General features: G+C 35.3%; 2 protein-coding genes across 6 annotated transcripts in view; one reads left to right on the forward strand and one right to left on the reverse strand.

Moving 5' to 3' along the window:
• The first annotated feature begins 7,638 nt into the window (after positions 1-7,638).
• Positions 7,639-14,033, forward strand: LOC101894069 (DNA-directed RNA polymerase III subunit RPC3). The gene is made up of 8 exons (XM_005175395.4): positions 7,639-7,888; positions 7,957-8,084; positions 8,322-8,668; positions 11,048-11,202; positions 11,255-11,360; positions 11,416-11,765; positions 11,826-11,993; positions 13,856-14,033. Exons 1-8 carry the CDS (start codon positions 7,742-7,744, stop codon positions 14,021-14,023), a joined length of 1,569 nt encoding a protein of 522 aa, XP_005175452.2. The 5' UTR covers positions 7,639-7,741; the 3' UTR covers positions 14,024-14,033.
• Positions 14,034-14,103: 70 nt separating this feature from the next.
• LOC101893731 (juvenile hormone esterase) overlaps positions 14,104-23,918 on the reverse strand; it is a 58,032-nt gene continuing 48,217 nt past the window's right edge. For all 5 annotated transcript variants that reach the window (XM_059132343.1, XM_059118007.1, XM_059132339.1 and 2 more), the window contains 5 exons: positions 19,207-19,368; positions 18,399-19,126; positions 18,164-18,333; positions 15,068-15,348; positions 14,104-15,007 (listed from right to left, as the gene is read on the reverse strand). In XM_059132343.1, coding sequence (XP_058988326.1) covers positions 14,815-15,007; positions 15,068-15,348; positions 18,164-18,333; positions 18,399-19,126; positions 19,207-19,368 — 1,534 coding nt within the window. In that variant the 3' untranslated portion in view covers positions 14,104-14,814. The remainder of the gene's footprint in view (positions 15,008-15,067; positions 15,349-18,163; positions 18,334-18,398; positions 19,127-19,206; positions 19,369-23,918) is intronic.

Below are 23,918 nucleotides of genomic sequence, written 5' to 3' on the forward strand. Positions count from 1 at the left end.
TTGGTATTTGAGATTCGTAATGGAAACTACAGTCTGTGACAGAAAATTGTCTATGCAGGTCCAAGTCTTCGTATAGGCCCCATATACCAGTACCTCTCTATATTCGGTATTTTGATGAGTTTAGGTACAATACTCACCGAAATTATTTGAGATGTAGTATTTGAAGTTCGTAATGGATGCTAAAGCCTATGACAGAAAATTGTCTGTGCTGGTCCAGGTCTTCGCACAGCTCCGATATAACGGTACCTCCCTATATACAATATTTTGATGATTTTAGCTACATTATTCATTTTTTATTATAACTTTCGAATGTGAGTCCCTGTCGTATAGACACCAATATAACAGAATTTGTTAATAGATTTTTTTTGGATTTTATTTCCAAATTCGTTCCAAATGGTGGAGAGTATTCAAAGTTCGGCCCGGCCGATATTACTACTTTTTAACTTTTTTGATATCATAAAGGAAAAATCGTTTATCGGTGTAAAAAGTTTTACATTCTTGAGGGTCTGAAGCAGAGCATGTATCTTTTGGCACACTGGTTATAGTGACAATTGTCTCATATAGATCAGAAATTTAATGGTAACTCAGACATTGATCGTTATTAGCGCTTAGCAACAATGCGTTCTAAAGCACCAGACACATTTTTCATAGTTTTTTAACTTTTAACAAATCTAATTTTATCTATTAATTATTGATTTATTTTAATAATTTTAGATAGCTTTCAATTGTTTAAAAGAGGTAAAAAAAGTCGTTGTCTTAATCTCCTCTTTAATAATCACTTTTCGCGGTTCTTTACGTTTGCATTACTCAGTTTTTGCAAGAAATTGCATATAATTGACAACTCCTCAAGGTATGCTTTAGTTTTTATGAAAAAGGCGTATGTTTGTTTAGTGCGTTTGTAGCGCCATCTACATTTCAAGTGTTCTTTGATTCACAATAATCACCCTGTCTGCTTTATTAACAGAACGGAAATCTCATACATGAATAACAATTGGTTTACCAGAGATGGACACTGCATTCTATTCATGGGAGCAAAACATCGATTTCTTCCAGATTTTCAACAAATACCTATTTTTTTAGAATAAAAAAAGCCTACTTTTACTTTTTATTTCATATTTACAAAAGAAACAACTCTAAATAATTATTGGGGAAAAGTGGCAATTTATGCGTGCAAATACGGAAATGGAAGAACATTGTTACGGGAAGAGCCAACAATACACCTCGGAGCCCTTTAACAAGAGCTATAGTAAGCTTAGTCGAGGCGTAACCAACACTGTTAACACAGAGAAAAAATTTTTTGAAAAAGGAAAGGAAAAAGGGGTAAATACAAACTAAGTCAAATGCTTTGTTCCAGAACTGCAAGTGTATAAAACGTTTTACTGCGATAATCTATTTTTTCCTTTATGATATCAGGAAAAACTGCAAAACTTGTAGATTCTGGCAGGTTTTGGAATAGAGCAAAAATTAACCTCTTATATCCATCTTAATACGAACTTCGCATATAAGGTGTGAAAATGCAAAGCAACAGATGTGAAATAAACCTCCTGCTACCTCCCCCAAAAAAGAGTCAACATTTTCAATATTCACTATCAAAAACATGTTATATTATTTATACAGGGTCAGATGAAAAAACTGCAACCAATTTCATACTGCTGTCTCTTCTAAGCCACTCGTCCGACAGCTGTTAAAATTATTCCAGTGACAGGTCATTATATTGTTTACAATCGTACGAAAGTATTTTGGTGAGAATTTTCCAGAAATAAATGTTATTCGTGATGGAATTCAAGCGTGATAGTGTGATTTCTTCTGATATTTGGTTGGAAAACCACAAGTGGCTATCTTTAGAGCACTCCAGCATTTAAATATGAATAAATCTTTTGTGTCTCGTACCATCGCTCGTTACCGTGATACTGGTAGCGTGCCCGACATCAAGGAAGTGGACGGAAAAAAACAGCAACATCAGCAGAAATGGTTCGAAAAGTAAAGAAGCGACTTGATCGCAATATTCCATTCGGCATATATTGAAAAATGAGCTCGGGGAAAGCTATTGAAATTCCAAAAAGTGCTAGAACTTACACCGCAACAGAAAGAAAATAGACTCAATAGAGCTAAAGCGTTGCTTCGCTTGGCCGAATTTGGTTTTCTCCGATGAGAAAACATTCGTTGTCCGGCAGTTTGTAAACAAACAGAATGATCGTGGTTACTTGCCAAAGAGGTCAGCTGAAAATGTGCACCTTCGGTTGGCCACCAGAACTCAAGCGCAGACCATGGTGATGGTGTTGGACGCCATAACAGCCGATGGTCGCTTCCCGCTCGTATTAATCGACCGTGGCATCAGAATATTATCGCGAAAATATTCTGGAGGGTGTATTAAAGCCTTGGGTAGTCAAACATTTTGGCCGCAGACTTTGGACATTCCAACATAACTCAGCACGCGCCACCCACGAATGATTACAAAATGAGGTTCCTCGCTTCATTTCCAGCGCACAATGGCCACCAAAATCTCCGGATACCAATCCGTTGGACTATTGTGTCTGGAGTATTTCGGAACACAAGGTTGGCACTAAAAAGTATCAAAGTGTCGATCACCTCAAGCAAGCGCTTCCCCGGGAATGAACTAAAATACCGCAGAGCAACATTCGGGCAGCGTGTGACGGTTTCATTGGCTGTTTGAAGGCCATAGTTCGTGCCAAAGGTGACCAATTCGAACAAATCTAAACTTATTCTAAAATTTGATGCTATTTCCGACATTTTTCGTTTTCATTCAATAAAAATTAAAAAAAATGCAAAAATTATGGCGTTTGACTTTGTTGCAGTTTTTTTATCTCACCCTTTAGAGTGTCAACAATTTGAACAATCATAACAGAAGTTAAAATATATTTAAATAATCGAACAATGGCTGAGGGTATACATCTGTCGACAAAACCGACTTTTTTACTTGTTTTTATTTATTTTTTATTTTATTTATTTATTTACTTTTTTTAATAACGAATTTCGATAACGTTATCTACATTATTATTATTATTTTTTTTTTCAAAAATATGTTTTTATTAATTTCTTTATTCATTTACTACAAATTACCGAATTTTACAACAATTTTCACTTGCTATAATCCAAACACTATTTTTTCTTCAAACTACAATATGTTATTCCCAACCCTGTACACTAAACCACCGTTTTGCTCAGAGCGCCAAAACACACTCGACCCACGAACATACACACACACCCAATGTGGTGATGATGTGGATGAATTTCAAAAATGCTTCTGATACAGCAATGGAATCAAAACTCACCAAACAGGTTATTATTGTTGCTGTAATTCTCAAAATTCCAATTCCACTAAAAAAAATAAAACAATAAAACTTTTGTTTGTTATTGTTTGCCATTGAGGTTTTCTTCCAAAAAGCAATTTGGAAGAAAAAAAACCCAAGAGAGAAAGAATGTCAGTCACATTCTTAGCCGCAACCATTGGGAGTACTTTTGGGTGTGTGTATTTGTATATTTAGTCAGTCCATCTCTCTTTGGTCTATGCCGACTACGTGGATGGATGACTGGGATGTTACGCGCCTGGAGAAGCAAAACGTTTCGTTATGAGTTTCGACAAAATCAAAGTTTCATTTCGTTGGTGACTGTTGCTGGAGAAACGTCGTTAATGTAGCAGTTTTTTAAAAGTAGAGGATTGTTGGATTATTGATTTTCCTTGGAAGAATTTTTTTTTTCAAATCCTTCTGTCTTTTGTTGAAGGACTTTTTGTTATTTTTATTTCGAAGTCTTAAATATTCTGCGCATTTGAGGTTACAATGTAATATTGCCAAATTGTCAACCGTGATCCCGCAGATAGATTAAAAATTGAATAAAAAACGTGTCTCTTTACCGTGTTGAATCGGCTGATAATAAATTCACAGTGATTTCGACCCCGTAGGGCACGTACAATATTAGTTGCTTTAGAATTTTCATTTTTTTTTATTTATTTAAATACTTAAGCCACGTGTATGAATGGTTTTCAATGGAGGTTGTTTGCAGAGAATGCTATTATTTATTAAATTTTGTAGACAATTTTAAAAAGTTTAATACCCAAGAAATTTTTGAAGAAAGGGAGATTTTTTCCTCGTTACATGATTCCATGTGCTTTGTTCATATGTTTGTTTTCAACGAACATATTAACATACATACCAATTTAGGTATGTTCATACATATTTCATTTGATTAGCACAGCTATTAATCTATTTCTATTCGGGTCTCTGCTGAATTTGATTAGATTAAGCAATGGCTACGTAAATATTTTTTTTTATATATTTTTTTTTAATTTCTAGAGGATTTTCAGAACTGAATTCCATTGAGGAGATTATCAATTATAACATATTACATTTATCATGTCTATCTTCTCATCTCCCACCTACTTTCAAAATATCAATAGACGATTTCAGATTTTTTTTTTATTTGTTGTTTTTAGAAACTGTACTTGAATTCTCTCTTGTTGTAAACTGGGGCTTTTATGTTTTTGGGAAAACTGTAATATGTAGATATGTAGTTGTTTTTGTCTCGTGACCATAACTGTAAAATTAGATGTTCACACGTTTTTTTTTTTTTGATTACTGGAAAGAGAAGGTATTTTGTTATTGTATTTCTTCTGTTCTTTTTAAAGCGGCGAAAATATAAAAGAAAGGACACATAAAAAATTCTCCATTTTATAACTTATGTTGGTATTAATCTAAAAACTATCAACAATCTATTCAAAAAATATGTACAGTACCGGGCAAAATTATTTACACAGTAGTCAATTCATGGTAGAAGAATATAGGTAGACGCATCGACACAGCTGCTGAGACAATGAACTGTCAAACCAATTTTTTGAAATGTTGAATGAAAAATTGTTTAAATTTGTAAAAATTGTTGAAAAACGCGAATTATAATAACCTCCGAATGACGTTCTTTAAGAAAACATATAAAAATCTACTTATATTTAAATTTATATTAAATTGCGTGATGCGTTGATGCATCTACCTGTATTCTTCTGCCATGAGTCAATTTTATGTCCAGTCCTCATTTTGTATACCCTCCACCATAGTATGGAAGGTATATTGAGTTTGTCATTCCGTTTTTAACACCTCGAAATATACATTTTAGACCCCACAAAGTATATATATATATTGATCAGCATAAAATACTATGTCGATTTAGCGATGTCCGTCTGTCTGTGGAAATCACAGCTTCCGAACGAATTTTAGTAGATTGATAAAATTTTAGTCAAATGTGTGTTATATCAGTCTGCATGTCTGCACTTTTGGTATTGAAAATGGGCCAGTCCACGTTTTATATATTTAATATAATAACGGTACCCTCCAATTTTCGGTATTTTGATGATTTTAGCGACATTATTTACCGGATTTGTTTTAAATTTGGTATTTGAAGTTCGAAATGGATGCTACAGCCTATGACAGGAGATTGTCGGTGCAGTTCCATGTCTTCGTATAGCCCCATATATCGGTTCCTCCCGATATTCGGTATTTTGATGATTTTAGCTACATTATTCACCGGAATTGTTTCAAATTCGATATTTGAAGTTCGTGATGGAAAGTAGAGCCAAAGACAGAAAATTGTCTGTGCAGGTCCACGTCTTCGCATAGCCCCCATATAACGGTACCTCCCGATATTCGGTATTTTTATGATTTTAGCTACATTATTCACCGGAATTGTTTCAAATTTGGTATTTGAAGTTCACAATGAATACTAAATCCTAAGATAGAAAATTGTTTGTGCAGGTCCACGCCTTCGTATAGCCCCCATATAACGCTACCTCCCGATATTCGGTATTTTGATGATTTTAGCTACATTATTACGGATTTTTTTTATGTTTCGCATTTGAATATTGTAATCGCTTATTTACCGGAATTGTTTCAAATTCGATATTTGAAGTTCGTGATGGAAAGTAGAGCCAAAGACAGAAAATTGTCTGTGCAGGTCCACGTCTTGGCATAGCCCCCATATAACGGTACCTCCCGATATTCGGTATTTTTATGATTTTAGCTACATTATTCACCGGAATTGTTTCAAATTTGGTATTTGAAGTTCACAATGTATACTAAATCCTAAGATAGAAAATTGTTTGTGCAGGTCCACGCCTTCGTATAGCCCCCATATAACGCTACCTCCCGATATTCGGTATTTTGATGATTTTAGCTACATTATTACGGATTTTTTTTATGTTTCGCATTTGAATATTGTAATCGCTTATGAGAAATGTTACCTATGCAAGTCCATGCCGTCGTATAGGTCCCCTATATATAACAGCTACATTTGGTATTTTTAAGATTTTAACAAAATTTTTAACGGATTTTATTGTTTTTGAGAATTGCCAAAATCGTTCAAAATAGTAGAGGGTATTCAAAGTTCGGCCCGGCCGAACTTACAGCTTTTTTAATTGCCTCTTTTTTTGTATTTATATATGATGTATCTATATCAAACAAGTAAAAAAAAGCTAAGTTCGACACTCCACCACTTGGAAAAAACCTGAAAATTTTCAAAAAAAAAAGTCCGTCGGAAAATACCGTTTTAATGAAAACCGTTGTTCTATGAAAAGGTGAAATGAAAACTTTTTTAAAGAAAAGAAATGTCAAATGAAGAATCCAGCCCGTGGTCCTGCATTTGTAATTTGTGTCATAGGCTGTAGTAACTGTTCCGAACTTTATATATGAAATTTTAAACAATTCTGATGAATAAAGTCGCAGATATCATCAAAATACCGAAAATCGGAAGGAACCGTTATATAGGGGATATAAGATATCGTGGAACTATATAGACAATTCTCTTTCAGGGGGTAATGTACTCACAAGGAAATTCTTTCGTGGATTTTAAGACAAGTCCATTGAAAAAATTAGCTAAAATCATCAAAATATCGAATATCGGGGAGTACCTTTATGTGATATCGTGGAGCTATATAGACAATTCTCTTCTAGTGGATAAGGTACTCACAAAGAACTTCTTGTGAGAATTTTCAGACAATTCCGTTGACAATAGTGGCTAAAATCATTAAAATACCGGATATCAGGGGTCCCGTTATATGAGGGATATAAGATATCGTGGACCTATATAGACAATTATCTTTCAGGGGTTAAAGTACTCACAAAGAACTCTTTGTGTAGAATTTCAGACAATTTCATTAAAAAATGTGGCTGTAAATGAAAAAAAAAAAAAATATCAAATAAATGAAAACAATTTGTTGGATATAATTTTGAATAATTCTGACAGGAAGCGGGCATAACCTCAGGGTTGTATTTCTGTAGTTTTACGAAGCTGTTCTACCTCCTTGTTGTACCATGGATGCAAGTAATTTTGAATAATTCTTGTTTTTTACCCTCTTTATTATGTTGTTCTGCAATATTCAATTGATTTTCTTCTTCATATGTGCGTTATGCTTTGAAAAATAAATGAGCGAATCAAATCCAAATTGTTTACACTTCTCTTCTTTTACATTTTATATTTTGTCAAATTTTAAATATTTTTTCTTAGCTTTTTTATATTAAATTTCCGCACTTAAATACAACAAATATGTGTTTTGTGTAAACGCCAGTTAAAGTAACAAAATGAACGAAAGAGCCAAACATAGTTCTGATGGCTCCATTCAAAGAATAGTTTCATTGAACCCAACCATTTGTAAACAAACCAACATCAACGTGCTTTGCCTTTTAAAATTTACAATTTTATAAAGAAAATACTTAAATTTAATATAATTACAATAGAAATGTCTATAGACTATGGAAATCTGTGTTCGGTAATATTGAAACAATGTTTTGGCGAGACTGTGCAACTGGTTGGGGACTGTCTGTTTGCGGCAAATGCTCGATCACTGGGAAACATTGTCAAATCAACAAATCTGACAAGGAGGGAGGCAAGTCAATGAGAATCAATATTTGAATGAAAGTTATAAGAAATTTAATTAATATGTATTAATTATAGGTCTCCACTGCTTTGGGTATTTTAATCAAGTACCAATTGGTCACATTTCAAGCTAACGATGTTAATCCTTTTATGGCTGAGTATTCGCTGAAGCGCGATGAAATTTTGTACATTTTGCGGTATTCGAGGTGAGGATGGACTAATTTTGATTGAATTCAAAAAATGGGTTTGATACTCAATAATTTGATAAGAATTGAGGAGTATGGACATAAAAGTATATGAAATATGATGGAGGGACGTGTAAGGAAGTGGAATTGTCCATGGTGAAGGACAACAACCGCTGTTGTTCAATAGCTCCCGTCCATTTCATATTATATAGTGGAAGTAATGAATGTAATAATATATTATGTTTCCTTAAATTCCAGATACGTTCATTTGATACAAACCAAATATGGCTCCGTTGGAGCTGCAATTGCCGAGGAATTGCTATACAGTGGATCTCAAACTGCCTCAAATACCTTACTCAAATGCCTATCCAATAATGAAATCAACGAGAAAGTGGAAACAATACGAGATACATTTGTGCAAATGATACGTGACAATTATTTAATTAAACTTCCAATGTTGGTACCCACTGAAAGCGGTGAACCAGAATTGGTGCCAAAATTACACATAGAAGATTATGATCTATTCAATCCACCCGAAATTGATTTGGCAATGCTGGCTAAGGTGCAGGCTAGAACTGTACAAGCCTCACAACTCAGGGATGCAGGTGAGAACAAAAGTACAAAGCTGATATCCTAAGCCTGACTTCTGAGGGCATAGACTAAGGAATATATAGACAACGGAATGCTCTCACTGCATATCATCGGATTAAATTCGGATCAGATGATGTCACTTATGTCTTTCGAGGGTATGAGTACAAAAGCAAAAGTCACTGAAATGTTAGAAATATCAAAAACTGTGGGATATTTACCAGTTGAAAATGTTCCATAATTAAATATAGGAGTTCTTTGCATGACGACTTCAAAAACAAAAAGCTACCAATCAAGTGAAACTCTTGTGAAACGAATGAAAGTATTTCGAAATCGACTGACTCAAACAGAGAAAAGCATCTGGATATTCTATATCCAGAATATTGGCATGTCATCCTATTTTGCCGACAATTACTCAAGATGCCAGTTAAAAGAGGAGAAGACGACATGCTGTCCATCATAACCTATCAAAATAAGATTAACTCGATGATGGACAGTTTAAAAACTTACTATGGCAACTACCTGAAAGGGGGTAAACATTAAAGTGAAAACATAAAACATATTCAACGATTTAAGTTCAAATACAGACAAAAAGATTTGATATCAAGTTGGCCTCGTTTCGATATTTTCATGGCAGAGCGATAGCTCTTCACTGTGACAGAGCTATATAAAATTTATAATTATTTCAAAACGGCAATACTGTTCCACTTTTTTGCCACTAGAAAGGATCAATATTCTAACAAATCGTAAACCTCTTAAAATGTATAGACACTTCCTGATCTAGTCTTAATAGGATTAAAACGTTTGACTATCGGTCTCTGAGTGAAGTGATTGTCAACCATAATTGGTAACCACACCTCCATACCCCTACCAAATGTAAATCGAATAGATGCATTTTTATACCCTACACCACAAGGTGGTCAGGGTATTATGTCTTTGTGCATTTGTTTGTAACAGGCAAAAGGAAAAGAGATAGACCCATAGTTCCTTTTGATGATCTGCATAAAATCACATTCTGAGTCGATTTATGCATGTCCGTCCGTCTGTCCATGTGTTTTTGTAAACAAAGTACAGGTCGCATTTATTGCCCGATCCAGATGAAATATTGCACAAATCATTTGTTTGACCCAAGGACGAACCCTTGAAGATAATCGGTCAAAATTTAGACATAGCTCCCATATATATCTTCTTCCGATTTGCATTTAGTTGTGCCCCAAACGTGTAATATCAGCCCGAATTGTATGGAATTTTGCATATACACCCAAATTAAGCCTGAAAATAAGTGTGCCAAATTTGATCGAAATGGGTTCAGATATAGCTATAGCTCCCATATATATTTTTCATCCGATTTGTTATTTTTGTCCTCCGCAGCCGTAATATGCACTCTGCAACAACAATATTTGGGGAAATATATCAAATACAGCTCAGCTCAGCTAAATTTTATGGAGATCGGTTCAGATGTGGATATAGCTCCAATATATAACTTCGTCCGATTTACCTTTTATTGTGCACCAAACGTCTAATATTTGTCTAAATGGGATGGAATTTGGCACTTACGACCGATTTGAGTCTAGAAGCTTGTATGTCAAATTTGGTGAAGATCGGTTCAGATATAGCTATAGCTTCCATATACATTGTTCATCCGATTTGTTATATTTGTTACCTACAAACGTAATATGTACTCCGTAACAACGATATTCAGAGAAATATCTTTGCCAAATTTTATCGTGATCGGTTCCGATTTGGATATAGCTCCCATAAATATATATTTATCCGATTTTAAATTAATTGTGCACCAAATGGGCAATGCAAGTCCGAATTTAAAAGATACAAATGCTTCGGCATATTTAGTCCTTTGAACTTTAAATTATAATTATAATTATAGCTTGTATGATCGCATTCTCCTATAAAAACTTTTAATTGTTATGTGGAGCTCTATTAAATTAGCAAAGTCGTGTAGGGTATCATAAAGTCTGCCCCGCCCCACTTTAAGACTTTCTTTACTGGTTATAATTGATTCTATTGGTCAACTCCTTTCAGTCCCTACCCAAAGAACGGTCAATTCGAAAATTCAAATATTTTATAAACAACGAGGGAAATCCCAAATTTTCACATACTTCAAGTTTAGATTGACCTATTTTTTTTTTGGTACCCCGTTCGCAGTTACCATACAATGACAAGAGGCGAAGAGTATATGCCATTTCACGCACTAGAGCTTTGGTTATGCATGTAATAATTAAAACAAATATATTATTTGGAACACATGAAGTTATTTCAAGAGGCAGGTGTACAAGTTATCTCCAGAACTTTATTTAGCATATATTAGGGCTATGAAATGTTTCATCTACATTGGTTTCATAATTTAATGTGTTTTCTTAATTAATAATATTTTTCAGCTGTCTTCTGGCAACTAAACTTCAAACGCTTTCATCAGGACTTCCGGGACCAATGCATGATATCTGCTGTGGAAAGGAAACTAGGGTCCAGTGCAGCTGAATGTTTTAAATACATACTGAAGCAAATGTACGAAAGAACAGATCCCTGGCAAAGAGTAGGTACAATAAAACAAAATCATGTGTCTATTCTAATTTTTCTCATTTTAGCAATGTTCAAATCCATTTACGGTGGTTGAAGTGAAACAGGTGGTGGAAAAGAATTCCAGTAACTTGGATTTGATTCGACATTTGGATCAATATGTGGCCTTACTGGGTATGATTTTTAAATTTCTATAAAAAATTATTGCTAAAATGATTTTATATTTCAGCCGATGATTCATTACATTTCATAAGAAAAATCGGTGAAATGGGTGGTGGCCAGTATGTGGTAGACTTAGCTCCAGCCTTTGAGTCCTTAGCCTTGGCATGCATAGAAAATGTCATAACAGAACGTTTCGGATCGAAAGCTTCACGTATCTTTCGGGTGGTGCGAATGAAAAAATATATTGAACAAGAAGATCTGCAAAAGGAGGCCATGGTCCCGGCGAAAGAAGCTAAACTTTTATCCTACAATCTATTTCAGGAGCAATTTGTTCAAATCAAAACAATACGTAAAGCTGGAGGTGGTGGCACCGGACCGGCCAAGGCGTTCTATTTGTTTTATTTGAAATATAAACAGGTTAGTGGGGGAAATTGAATACTTTTATATGATTTTTTAATTTTTGATCTATTTTTTCAGATTGCCAAAATGCTGTTGGATATTTGTTTTAAAGCTCTGTACAATGACATAACCCGTTCCAATTATGAGAAAAATGAACATAAACGTTTGATTGAAAAATCACAAAAATTGGATAGCATTGTGGCCACAATGAAAGAAAGGGGAGAATCTTTGGAATATATTGCTGAGGTTGGTATGCGTAAAGAAAACAATTTTTTCAATATCCAAATGGCAGAAAGTAGTGTATTTGAAGAAGACGATTAAGGAGTTTAAATTTTTTTCAAATAGGTAATAACCTCTCATCACCACTACACTGTTGTACTGGAAATTAGGTGTATGTGCTTCAATGTTTAAAAAGGAAAGAACCTTCACTACCATAGCATTAGAAAGGCCCAAACCAGTTTTCTTTCCCATCACTTTTTTGCAGATTTTGGTTGAATTTCCTCTATAACGTAAATTTACAAAAAAAATATTCGATTTGAAAAAAGAAGTTTTTCCATCTCTTCGATATTTGTAGGGGCTTTCCATTTTAGATAGGCCAACATTTCCAAATCCTATTTTTTAAGCCCTACACCACATAGTGGTAAGTGGATAAGGAAGCGAGATCTTCTGAGGATCTCCATAGAATCACTTTCTGAGTCGATTTATGCATGTCAGTCCCTCTGTCCGTCCGTCTGCCCATGTATTATTGTGAACAAAATGCAGGTCGTATTTATTATCCGATACAGATGAAATTTTCCAAACAACATTTGTTTGGCCCAAGGACGAACCCTATTGAAAATTGGAGATAATCGGTAAAAATTTAAATATAGCTCCCATATATATCTTCGTCCGATTTGCTTTTTATTGTGCACCAAACGTGTAATATCAGCCCGAATTGTATGGAATTTTGCACATACAACCAAATTAGGCCTGCAAATATGTATGCCAAATTTGATCGAAATCGGTTCAGATATAGCTATAGCTCCCATACATATATTGTTCATCCGATTTGTTATTTTTGTCCTCCGCAGCCGTAATATGCACTCTGTAACAACAATATTTGGGGAAATATATGAAATACAGCTCAGAAATATCTTTGCCAAATTTTATCAAGATCGGTTCAGATTTGGATATATCTCCCATATATAACTTCGTCCGATTTACCATTTATTGTGCACCAAAGGCCTAATATTTGCCTAAATGGGATGAAATTTGGAGCTTACGACCGAATTGAGTCTAAAAGCTAGTATGTTAAATTTGGTGAAGATCGGTTCAGATATAGCTATAGCTCCCATATATATTGTTCATCCGATTTGTTATATATGTTACCCACAGTCGTAATATGCACTCCGTAACAACGATATTCAGGGAAATATATGAAATACAGCTCAGAAATATCTTTGCCAAATTTTATCAAGATCGGTTCAGATTTGGATATATCTCCCATATATAACTTCGTCCGATTTACCATTTATTGTGCACCAAAGGCCTAATATTTTCCCAAATGGGATGAAATTTGGCACTTACGACCGAATTGAGTCTACAAGCTAGCATATCAAATTTGGTGAAGATCGGTTCAGATATAGCTATAGCTCCCATATATATTGTTCATCCGATTTGTTGTATTTGTTACCCACAGCCGTAATATACACTCCGTAACAACGATATTTAGGGAAATGTATCAAAAATATCTTTGGTAAATTTTATTGAGATCGGTTCAGATTTTGATATAGCTCCCATATATATCTTTATCTGATTTCAAATTAATTCTGCGCCAAGTGGGCAATACAAGTCCGAATTTAAAAGATACAAATGCTTCGGCATATTTACTTCTTTGAACTTTAAATAATAATTATAATCATAGCGTGTATGATTAAATTCTCCCAAAAAATCTTTTAATTGTTATGTGGAGCTCTACTAAATTAGCAAAGTGGTGTAGGGTATCATAAAGTCGGCCCCGCCCGACTTTAGGACTTTCTTTACTGGTTTATTTTGAGTTCTGATTCAAAATAGTCCCAATCACCTAGAATTGTTTATAGAATCGTATTAATAATTGTGTCATATTTCAGATCCTTGAAACTCTAACACCTCCTGAACGTGAAATCTTGGATAAAGTAAAGAATCGCATTAAGACCTTGTCCAAAGCGGAATTATCGCTGGATGACACCATATTTCTGTTACAAATGTATTTATATCACTCGGCCCAAGTGTCTGTGGCACCGGCAACCAAGAAATGAAAACGTATATTTTTATATTTTTAAAATTAAAAATATACCTTAGATTGTGTTAAAAAATTAAATAAAAACACTTAACAACATGTTTTTATAATTATCATTTATTTTTGTAAAAAAATCGTTTATATTAAACAATTGTAAAAACAAATACAATATGTTGTAAAAAAATATCATTTGTTTTTTAAAATATAATAATTTAAGTTATAAAATTTGTTGTGTGTGTGTGAGACGACGATTGTGACAAAAAAGAAACCTTATTAATTTGTATAATATTATTATATATATTTAGAAAATATATATGTATGCATGTTAAAAATATATAAAAATTGTCTGGGATTATTTACACATCGTGTAGGTGAAAATAACTTATTAAATGCTTCTCCAGATTTTCCCTCTTAACTTTTTTTTGGAAGGGGTCTTCAAGGGAAAACTAGCAGACGTATAACACATTCTTTTGTTTAAAAACTAACTAGTATTAGACTATTCTAAAAGGGGGAAGTGAGGGAGGGGAAGACGAGGGTGTGTGTTTGTGAAGTTTATAAAAAAATAATAAACTAATGGGTGTTTTGTTTGATTTTTTTTGTGAAAAGCTTACTTGTCGGAACAAAATAAACTACACAGATGGCATATGAATTTTTGTGGGTACATGTGTGTGTGTAAAGAATAAAAACATATGGTGTGTGGAATTGTTATATGGACCTAATTCTGGTGGATATTGTGTTTATGTGTGTGTGTTTTTTTTCGAAAATAAAATAAATGTTGCACTATGTTTCTCCTCGGCGCGCGCGGTTCCTCTACATGGCATTGCCATTATAATGTTCATACATATAATCCCAAAATTGTTGCCGTTCCAGTTCGGGATTATTTTTCATTTGTAGATTTGTGGTAATATCCATAAAACTAAGGCTCTCCATAACACCATTGGGATCCACCGGAGACCATGTTGTGTTAAGGAAATCATCATTTAAATGGGGTGGTGTGGGATTACTGAAGAAAAGACAAATAAATAATAATTTTTATTTTTATTTCAAATTTTCGTAAACCTACCCATATTTAGCAAAATTAGTCCACATCCGCACCATACGATTTTTGACTAGCACCTCCATTGATTTGGGATCCAAACTCAAATTGAAGAATCCAAATTTAAACAAATAACCCAATTCATCACCGTGACACACACCCGGTCGCTGCAAGCCCAACATTCTCTTGTACAGCCCTAAAGCACCATCGAAGGCAAAGCGATACATATACACCGGCATATTACCATATTTGGCATGATTCCGCACCGTACGTCTTATGCCATGGACAAACATTAGATCGGTAAGTAACTGCAAGAGAAAAATGGTTTAAAGATTATTTTATTAAAATTTATTTTATTTTGTTTTAATTTAGCCAAATATTTTGAGATGGGAACAATTTTTGGAGGTGAATGGCGAAGATAGACGATTGCATAACGAGAGTTTCAATTTTACATCTTGGGCCAAATAACGGCTTTCTCATCCAAATAACCAACAAAAAAATATGTGCTATCGATTAATGGGGTTCTTGTGGCAGTTTGATCTAAGCTTCAAAAGGGCTCGCCCGCTCTTGGCGGACGAGAACCAAACAAAGACATAAAAGTGAAAAGTACCCCCGCCACAAGCATGGGTTTCCAACAGCCTGTTCATTCGAGACACAATTTTCCCGAAAATTGGCAGACAATACCCCTGAACCATGTCAAATCAACCGCCACTCATCTCTCTCGGATGCAGAGAAAATTCATTTATCTAAGAATTCATAGCTGAAAAATGTAGAAGTCAATTTTGAAATTTGCGACGAAGAGATTTATACCTGAATTACGTTGTTAAACGATCTCAAAGCGGTTGTGGCATTCCGTCCTAATATTTTCCGCATTTTTATGAATGGCATTTTTTTCAAACCATATACCCATTTGCAGGTCACAATACTTCAAAGTGAGGCTGTCGTTTCCAGCAAAGACACTGATCCCAGTATCCCAGAGGAAAGAATGGATAAACCATCTGAAATGTTACAACGATGAAACCCATATGGGTAAATTGTGGATATCGATTCAATCGTTATCGAATCATGGGGGAAAAATGATGATGACCCATTTGCAGGTCACAATATTTCAATGTGAGGCTGACGTTTCCAGCAAACACACTGATCCCAGTATCCCAGAGGAAAGAATGGATAGACCATCTGAAATGTTACAATATCGAAACCGAAATGGGTAAATTGTGGATTACCGTTAAATCGCTATCGAATCATGGGGGAAAAATGATGATAGACCCGTTCAACGATGTAAGGGTGAGTAAATCGAAGAGGTGAGCTAATAACACTGAGCAGTAGATTATGGAAGTAGAGCTAACTTGTATCGGTGTTTTGAAAGTTTACAACGCAAAGTAACCTAAATAGAGGATATATTTTTATACCCTCCACCATAGTATGTAGAATATATTAAGTTTTTCATTCCGTTTGTAACACCTCGAAATATACATTTTAGATCCTACAAAGAATATATATTCTTTATCAGCATAAAATTCTATGTCGATTTAGCGATGTCCGCACGTCTGTGGAAATCACTCTAGCTTCCGAACGAAATGAAGTAAGTTGATAAAATTTTACTCAAATGTGTATTATGTCTGCAGGACTTTTGATATTGAAAATGGGCCATGTAGGTCCACCTCCACGTATAGCCCCCATATAACAGTACCCCCCGATATTCGTTATTTTGATGATTTTAGAGACATTATTTATCGGAATTGTTTAAAATTCGGTATTTAAAGTTCGTAATGGATACTACAACTTAAGACAGAAAATGAGCCATGTAGGTCCATGTCTTCGTATAGCCCCCATATAGCGGTACCTCCCGATATTGGGTATTTTGATGATTTCAGAGACATTATTTACCGGAAGTATTTCAAATTTGGTATTAGATGTTCGGAATGAATACTACAGCCTATGACAGAAAGTTGTCTGTGCAGGTCCACGTCTTCGTATGGCCCCCATATAACGGTATCTCCCGATATTCGGTATTTTGATGATTTTAGAGACATTATTTACCGGAACTATTTAAAATTTGGTATTTGAAGTTCGTAATTAATACTACAGCCTATGACAGAGAATTGTCCGTGCAGGTCCACGTCTTCGTATAACCCGCATAAAATGGTAGCCCCCGATATTCGGTATTTTGATGATTTTAGCGACATAATTTAGCGGAATTGTTTCAAATTTTGTTTTTTTACGAACTTCAAATACCAAATTTCAAATAATTCCCGTAAATAATGTCGCTAAAACCATGAAAATACCGAATATCGGAAGGTACCGTTATAAAGGGGGCTATACGAAGATCTGGATCGACATGGCCCATTTACGAACTTAACCTGCCTACTGGTAAACTATGCATGTATGCAAAATTTCAGACTTCTATCTCAATTCGTTTGAAAGATAGCGTGATTACAACAGACAGACGGACAGACGGACAGACAGCTGGACATGGCTAAATCGTCTTAGAATTTTACGCTGATCTAGAATGTATATACTTTGTTGGGTCTAAAATTATTATTTCGATGAGTTACAAACGGAATGATGAACTTAATATACCCTCCATATTATGTTGGAGGGTATAAAAAACAGCCTTATCTGACACCTTCCAACCAAGAGTGACCCTCACCAAAAATTTCAAGATTCTAGCTTCAGCCGTTTCGTCTGGCCGTTGATGATTGAATTGTTAAGTCAGTCAATCAAAGGACTTCCAGTGTACTACCCTCCGACCTAGTTTGAAACGTAGGAAGAAATAGGCCAAGTTATTAAAGAAGTCGACTTTAATATGACCCTTTTATGACGTGCAAAATAGTCTTAGGCGGAATGAAAAGGTTAAAAATAAAACAAACGGTTAAGAAAAACCGCTACTCTACAAAAGCCGATAAATTGAAAATTAAATTATTTGTTCCTAGTTAGGACCCCACAGTACCCCCTCATTTATTGACATGCCCCCAGCATCCTAAAGACTTCAATCAGATTTCTCCTTGAACGAGATTTGAAAAAGAAAATTTTCGAGAAAATCGTTGAAAAAATAAATACGGAGACTACCGGACTGCTGTCTATCACGAGTTACTCATCTGTAAAAAAAACGAAACTTACCGCAATCATTTCATCCACAGATTCAATGCCCACTTGCTTGTTGCCCAAATAGAATTGGCGAATTTCCCTTGTAACCCGCTCACGATCATCGGTGACATTGAGATCCCTAGGCACCAAACGGGTAAAGTCATTTTCAATGATATCCAATAGTTGGGGATTTTTGCGTAAACCTAAAAAAAGAATTCAATTCAAACCAATATTTTTCTTCTATTACAGAAGCTTATGTACAACTCACGTCTAATGAACAACATGGCCTCATGGGTATTGTAGCCCGTCATATATGGAATATTTTTATGGAATTTATGCTGATTATACATCTCCTCCGGACTTTCCGTAATCAAGGGAGCCTCATAATAAATTGGCTGTTCTCCTGGCTTATTCCAATAGCCCTCAACCACCGGTACAAATGGCAACCCCACATTATTACGAAAATCTTCTTCGGTCAGCGTTGTTGGAGCAGCTTCAACCAATTTCATGGCTGGCACCCTTCTCAGGAACTCTAGAATTTCTTCGGTATCATTAGCACCAACATAACCCAAATTGGCGGCCAGTCGATATGCCCTTGTCATCGAACTTTCACCCATGGCCCATGGATTAAGAGCAGAACCACTTTCCGAAATGGCACGATGAAATAGACCCTTTGCCAAGGGTGATAGCAGAAGCATTTGCACAGATGAACCACCTGCTGATTCACCAAAAATGGTAACCTGATTGGGATTGCCACCAAAATCGGCAATGTGATCACGAACCCATTTCAGGGCTAGAATTTGATCTTTCAGACCCTGATTGCCGGGGGCATCGGGACCTGCCGTCAGGAAACCCAATGGGCCAAGACGATAATTTAGTGTTACCAACACCACATTTTCGGCCACCAAATAATCGGGCCCATAGAGGAAGGTGTTGCCCGAACCAAATGAATAGCCACCACCATGCATCCAAACCATAACCGGTAGCTGGGGATTGCTGTAAGTGGATTTTACATGAGAAATGTGTTAAGTCTCAATTAAACCAGTTTTTGTTGTCAGAGATTTCAGGGTACTTACTATTCTCCCTTGGGCAGCTTCATGGTAAACACATTTAAAAATAGACAATCTTCATTGCCTTTGAAGGTGTCCAAAATCATGTTTTTGTGCGGACAACTGTTGCCCTCCCGGGAGGCATCACGAATGCCGGCCCAACTTCTTTCAGGTTCAGCTGCTCGGAATCTGTAGTTAGAGAAAAAATGCATAGAAGGATTTAGAAAATGTAAAGATTTATTTAGAGAAAACAAAAGGAAAATCGGTGTAAAGTTCGACTGTGCAGAACATTTTCTACCATATTCCATATCAAAACTTATATTGGTTGTCGTTAAAAAAACTAGAATTCTGGATAGCGTTAGATGGTCATTGTGTCTATAACGAATATTTTTACCAGATAATTTTCTACGATTATAAACCGCAAATACCAAATTCTACCTAAATACCATGTATTCAAAATACGTATATGGGTTCCTCGAAGTAGCCATTACTGGGGGATAAGGTTATATGGGAGTCTTTCCTAAATCTTGATTTAAATTAAAAGAAAAAAAATGCATAGAATGGGTAGTAACTTTTAAGATTTTTAAATATCTTATATCAACCACTTTGGTTGGAAGAGGAGGACAGGATTGGTCGTTATGTAAAAATATGCACCGACGTTGATAAATTTTTATACCCTCCACCATACTATGGAGGATATATTTATTATGTCATTCCGTTTGTAACTCCTCGAAATACTCATGTCAGACCCAACAAAGTATATATATTCTTGATCAGCGTAAAATTTTAAGACGATTTAGCCATGTCCGTCTGTCTGTCTGTCTGTCTGTCTGTCTGTCTGTCTGTACGTCTGTCTGTCTGTCCCTCTGTCTGTCTGTCCGTCTGTCTGTTGTAATCACGCTATCTTTCGAACAAATTGAGATAGAAGGCTAAAATTTTGCACACATGTATATTTTGCCAGTAGGCAGGTTAAGTTCGAAAAAAAGTTATCATATAGCCCCCATATAACGGTACCTCCCGATATTCGGTATTTTGATGATTTTAGCGACATTATTCATCGGAATTGTTTCAAATTTGGCATTTGAAGTTCGTAATGGATACTATATCCTAAGTCAAAAAATGAGCCATGTAGGTCCACGTCTTCATATAGTCCCCATATAACGGTACCCCCCGAAATTCGGTATTTTGATGATTTTAGCGACACTATTTACCGGGATTGTTTCAAATTTCGCATGTGAAGTTCGTAATGGATACTTCAGCCCATGCCAGAAAATTGTCTGTGCATATAAACAGATTTTTCTTCAAGTTTCGCATTTAAATATTGTAATAACTTATGACAAAAGTTGCCTATGCAGGTCCACGTCGTCGTATAAGCATTCGGTATTTTTAAGATTTTAACAGAATTTTTAACGGATTTTATTTATTTATTTACTTATTTTTTTTTTGTGGAAATTGCCAAATTTGTACCAAGTGGTGGAGGGTATTAAAAGTTCGGCCCGGCCGAACTTACAGCTTTTTTACTTGTTATTTAATGAAGATGTTTATCGACATTGACGAATTTTTAAAATTCTATTACCGACAATTTTGTTGAAAATCGGAACTGAAAACTTCGTAATGTCAAATATCAGGAGGTACCATACTTGCCAAATAATGAACCTGCACAGAGCATTTTTCTAGGAACCTGAAACGCTAAATAGAACTAGTTTGGTTGGATATGCGAGGAAAGCCTCAACAGATTCTAGAAATTCCCACCACTTTTATTGGCCGATATTATATTTTTTTACCCTTAGTCATATGGCTAGATAGGGTATACATCTATAAAATGATGTATACGCCAAAACGTATCTCATCGAAATAACGATTGTAGACACTAGGTCTCTTTAGACCAAATCCGTTTCAGGACATTTGGAGTCGATCGAGTAGTGTCCGTCCGTCCATCTGTCTGGCTGGTGCGAACGATAACACTCGAAGGGAGTATCAGATTTGGTCGAAACTTAGTACATCGTATAATCGAGTTCGGAGATGGGCAATATCGGTCCATTCCTTCTGGTACCTCCCCTACAAAAGGTCGAAATTTTTAAAGAAAATAATTTACTGCACAGAAAGAGAAAGGATAATCCGATTTTGCTCCAACTTTGCGAATCTCAAATCTTGCATCAGTTCTAGGTCAGGTGAAAAATGGACAATATCGGTCAACTCCATCAAGTACCTCCCCCCAAAAAGAATCAAAATTTTGCATAATTATAATTCCTATAAAATGAGATGTAAAAGTCTAATTGTCTTTAAATAACACACATCACATTCAACATTTTGAATATTTATGAAGAAATTAACATCTGATTTCACGCAGACCTGACACATCTCTATATTTCCATAAAGAAAAGATCTGTTAAAAATATGGTAGAGATCGGACCATTCCTTCTGGTATCCTCCCCCCTACAAATGGTCAAAGTTTTGAATAACCAAAACGATCATAAAATCCGAAATAAGCATTCATATTTCACACATCCCAATATTTCTACTATCACAAGATCTGGTGTGAAGATGAGATATATCGGTCCACTCCTTCTGGTACCTCCAACACAAAGGGTCAAAATTTTGAATACCCATGAAGCTCATAAAAAGCGAAATTAACATCCGTTTCCATTCAGACTTGGTACATGTCAATATTTCCATCAAGACAAGATATGTTCTAAAGGTGGTATGGATCGGACTATTGCTTCTGGCACCTCCCCCAGATAAGGTTCAAGACGGCGAAATTAACATCCAACTCTCTCTTTACACATACAAACATTTTTGCTAACAAAAGATCTGTTGCGAAGATGAAATATATCTGCAAACCTCGACTGATACTTTTAAACTTGTTTGGTACTAAAAAAGTAAAATATTTTTAAATCAAATTTTGCCGAACATTTTAACTTTGCCCGACAATATAAATATAAAAATACATAGTGACCTACATTCAATCTGTTGGGGGTATTATAAGTTGGATTGGGTTAAAAATTATGTAACACCTCGAAATATTGGTTTCCCACATAGGAAAGTGGATCTCCCTATCTCGCCGAGCTGAGTCGATCTAGCTATGTATGTATGTCCGTCCGTCTGTCCATGTTAATTTGTAATCACTCTATAGGTCGCAATTATGGCCCGATCTTTAGGAAAATTTAGAATAGAGGTGGGGATAAAGGCAGATAAGCCTATTGCTTTTGGAGATGATCGCTTAATATTTAGGGGTTGAATTTTGCCACTTAGACCTTAGGGCTAGGCAGAAGCCTTCCAATTTTGATGATAATCGGGTAATAGTTAGTGGCTAAAATAGACTATAACATTTGTCAAAAAATTCAAATTTTCCATTAAACCGCGAATATTTTTAATCCCGACGAAATTACAAATAGACGAAAAGGTCAAATCTGACCGTTACGTAGATGCCGATAGTAAATATAGCGCATATATATATATAGCGAATTATATACAATGTGCTTATACAAATGAAGGCGATGATAGCTAGAATGCTTATATCTCAAGTATGGCTGGACCGATTTTGACAAATTTTGTTAATTCAGAATACCTTCTTGGCATAAAAGAATAAAATCTGAAAATCGGATAAAAATATGCCAATAATGATGTTGATATAGATTTTGTGGTGTTTTGTGACATTTTTTTATTGATTCATATTTTTTATCGCATGCGATTGCAATTATTGTCCGATCCTCACGAAAATTTTCACAAGGTTAGGCTCAGAAGGGCTAGGCCTATTGTCTTCAAAGATGTCCGAAATATATTTGGGTGTTTAAATGGACCAAAAGCATAAAAAATTTCCTGATCACACAATTGAAGCCAATTGACACGCTTAAGAGGAGAGTTAAGAACACAGAAGAATTCTAGCATTTTGGATGACCATTGGGTTCTTTGTAGCTGTTAAATGGACCTCAACAACTAACAGCACAACGGAATGCGTCAATATTGGGCAAATGTCCCTGGTAAAAATGCTAAGGATAATATCTGGACAGTGCATCGTGACATAATTTTAAAAGCGAAATCTTCCAAAATGGATTTGGACATAGAGGGGCTTCTACCATATTGTAGTGTTGTAGGATAACACATGGATGGCCCCGCACGGCTATAGCCTTTGATTCGATTTTATATTTATTTTCAATAAATACAGTTACCTAGCCCATAGGTCCATGGACAGTTCCAAAATCTTCTATACATGACTTCTCTAATTTTTATACCCTCCCTCATACTATGGAGGGTGTATTCATTTTGTAATTCCGTTTGTAACTTCTCGAAATACTCATGTCAGACCCAACAAAGTATATTCTTGATCAGCGTAAAATTCTAAGACGATTTAGCCACGTCCGTCTTTCTGTCTGTCTGTGTGTCTGTCTGCTGTAATCACGCTATCTTTCGAACGAATTGAGATATATAGCTAAAATTTTGCACACATGTTTATTTTGCCACTAGGTCCACGTTTTCATATAGCCCCCATATAACAGTACCTCCCGATATTCGGTATTTTGATGATTTTAGCGACATAATTTACCGGAACTATTTCAAATTTGGTATTTGAAGTTCTTAATGGATACTACAGCCTAAGACAGAAAATTGTCTGTGCAGGTAAACGTCTTCCTATAGCCCCTATATAACGGTACCTCCCTATATTCGATATTTTGATGATTTTATCGTTATTATTCACCGGAATTGTTTCAAATTACGTATTTAGAGTTAGTAATGGGAAC

This window comes from Musca domestica, unplaced genomic scaffold (genome assembly GCF_030504385.1).
Source record: "Musca domestica strain aabys unplaced genomic scaffold, Musca_domestica.polishedcontigs.V.1.1 1, whole genome shotgun sequence".
NCBI classification, from domain to species: Eukaryota; Metazoa; Arthropoda; class Insecta; order Diptera; family Muscidae; genus Musca; species Musca domestica.

Bases quoted from the DNA above. Each gene is read 5' to 3' on its own strand.
- LOC101894069 (XM_005175395.4), top strand. From the start codon at position 7,742: ATGTCTATAGACTATGGAAATCTGTGTTCGGTAATATTGAAACAATGT. The intron at 11,203-11,254 runs GTAGGTACAATA...TTCTCATTTTAG, and splicing joins GAACAGATCCCTGGCAAAGA to CAATGTTCAAATCCATTTAC. The intron at 11,766-11,825 runs GTTAGTGGGGGA...CTATTTTTTCAG, and splicing joins TTTATTTGAAATATAAACAG to ATTGCCAAAATGCTGTTGGA.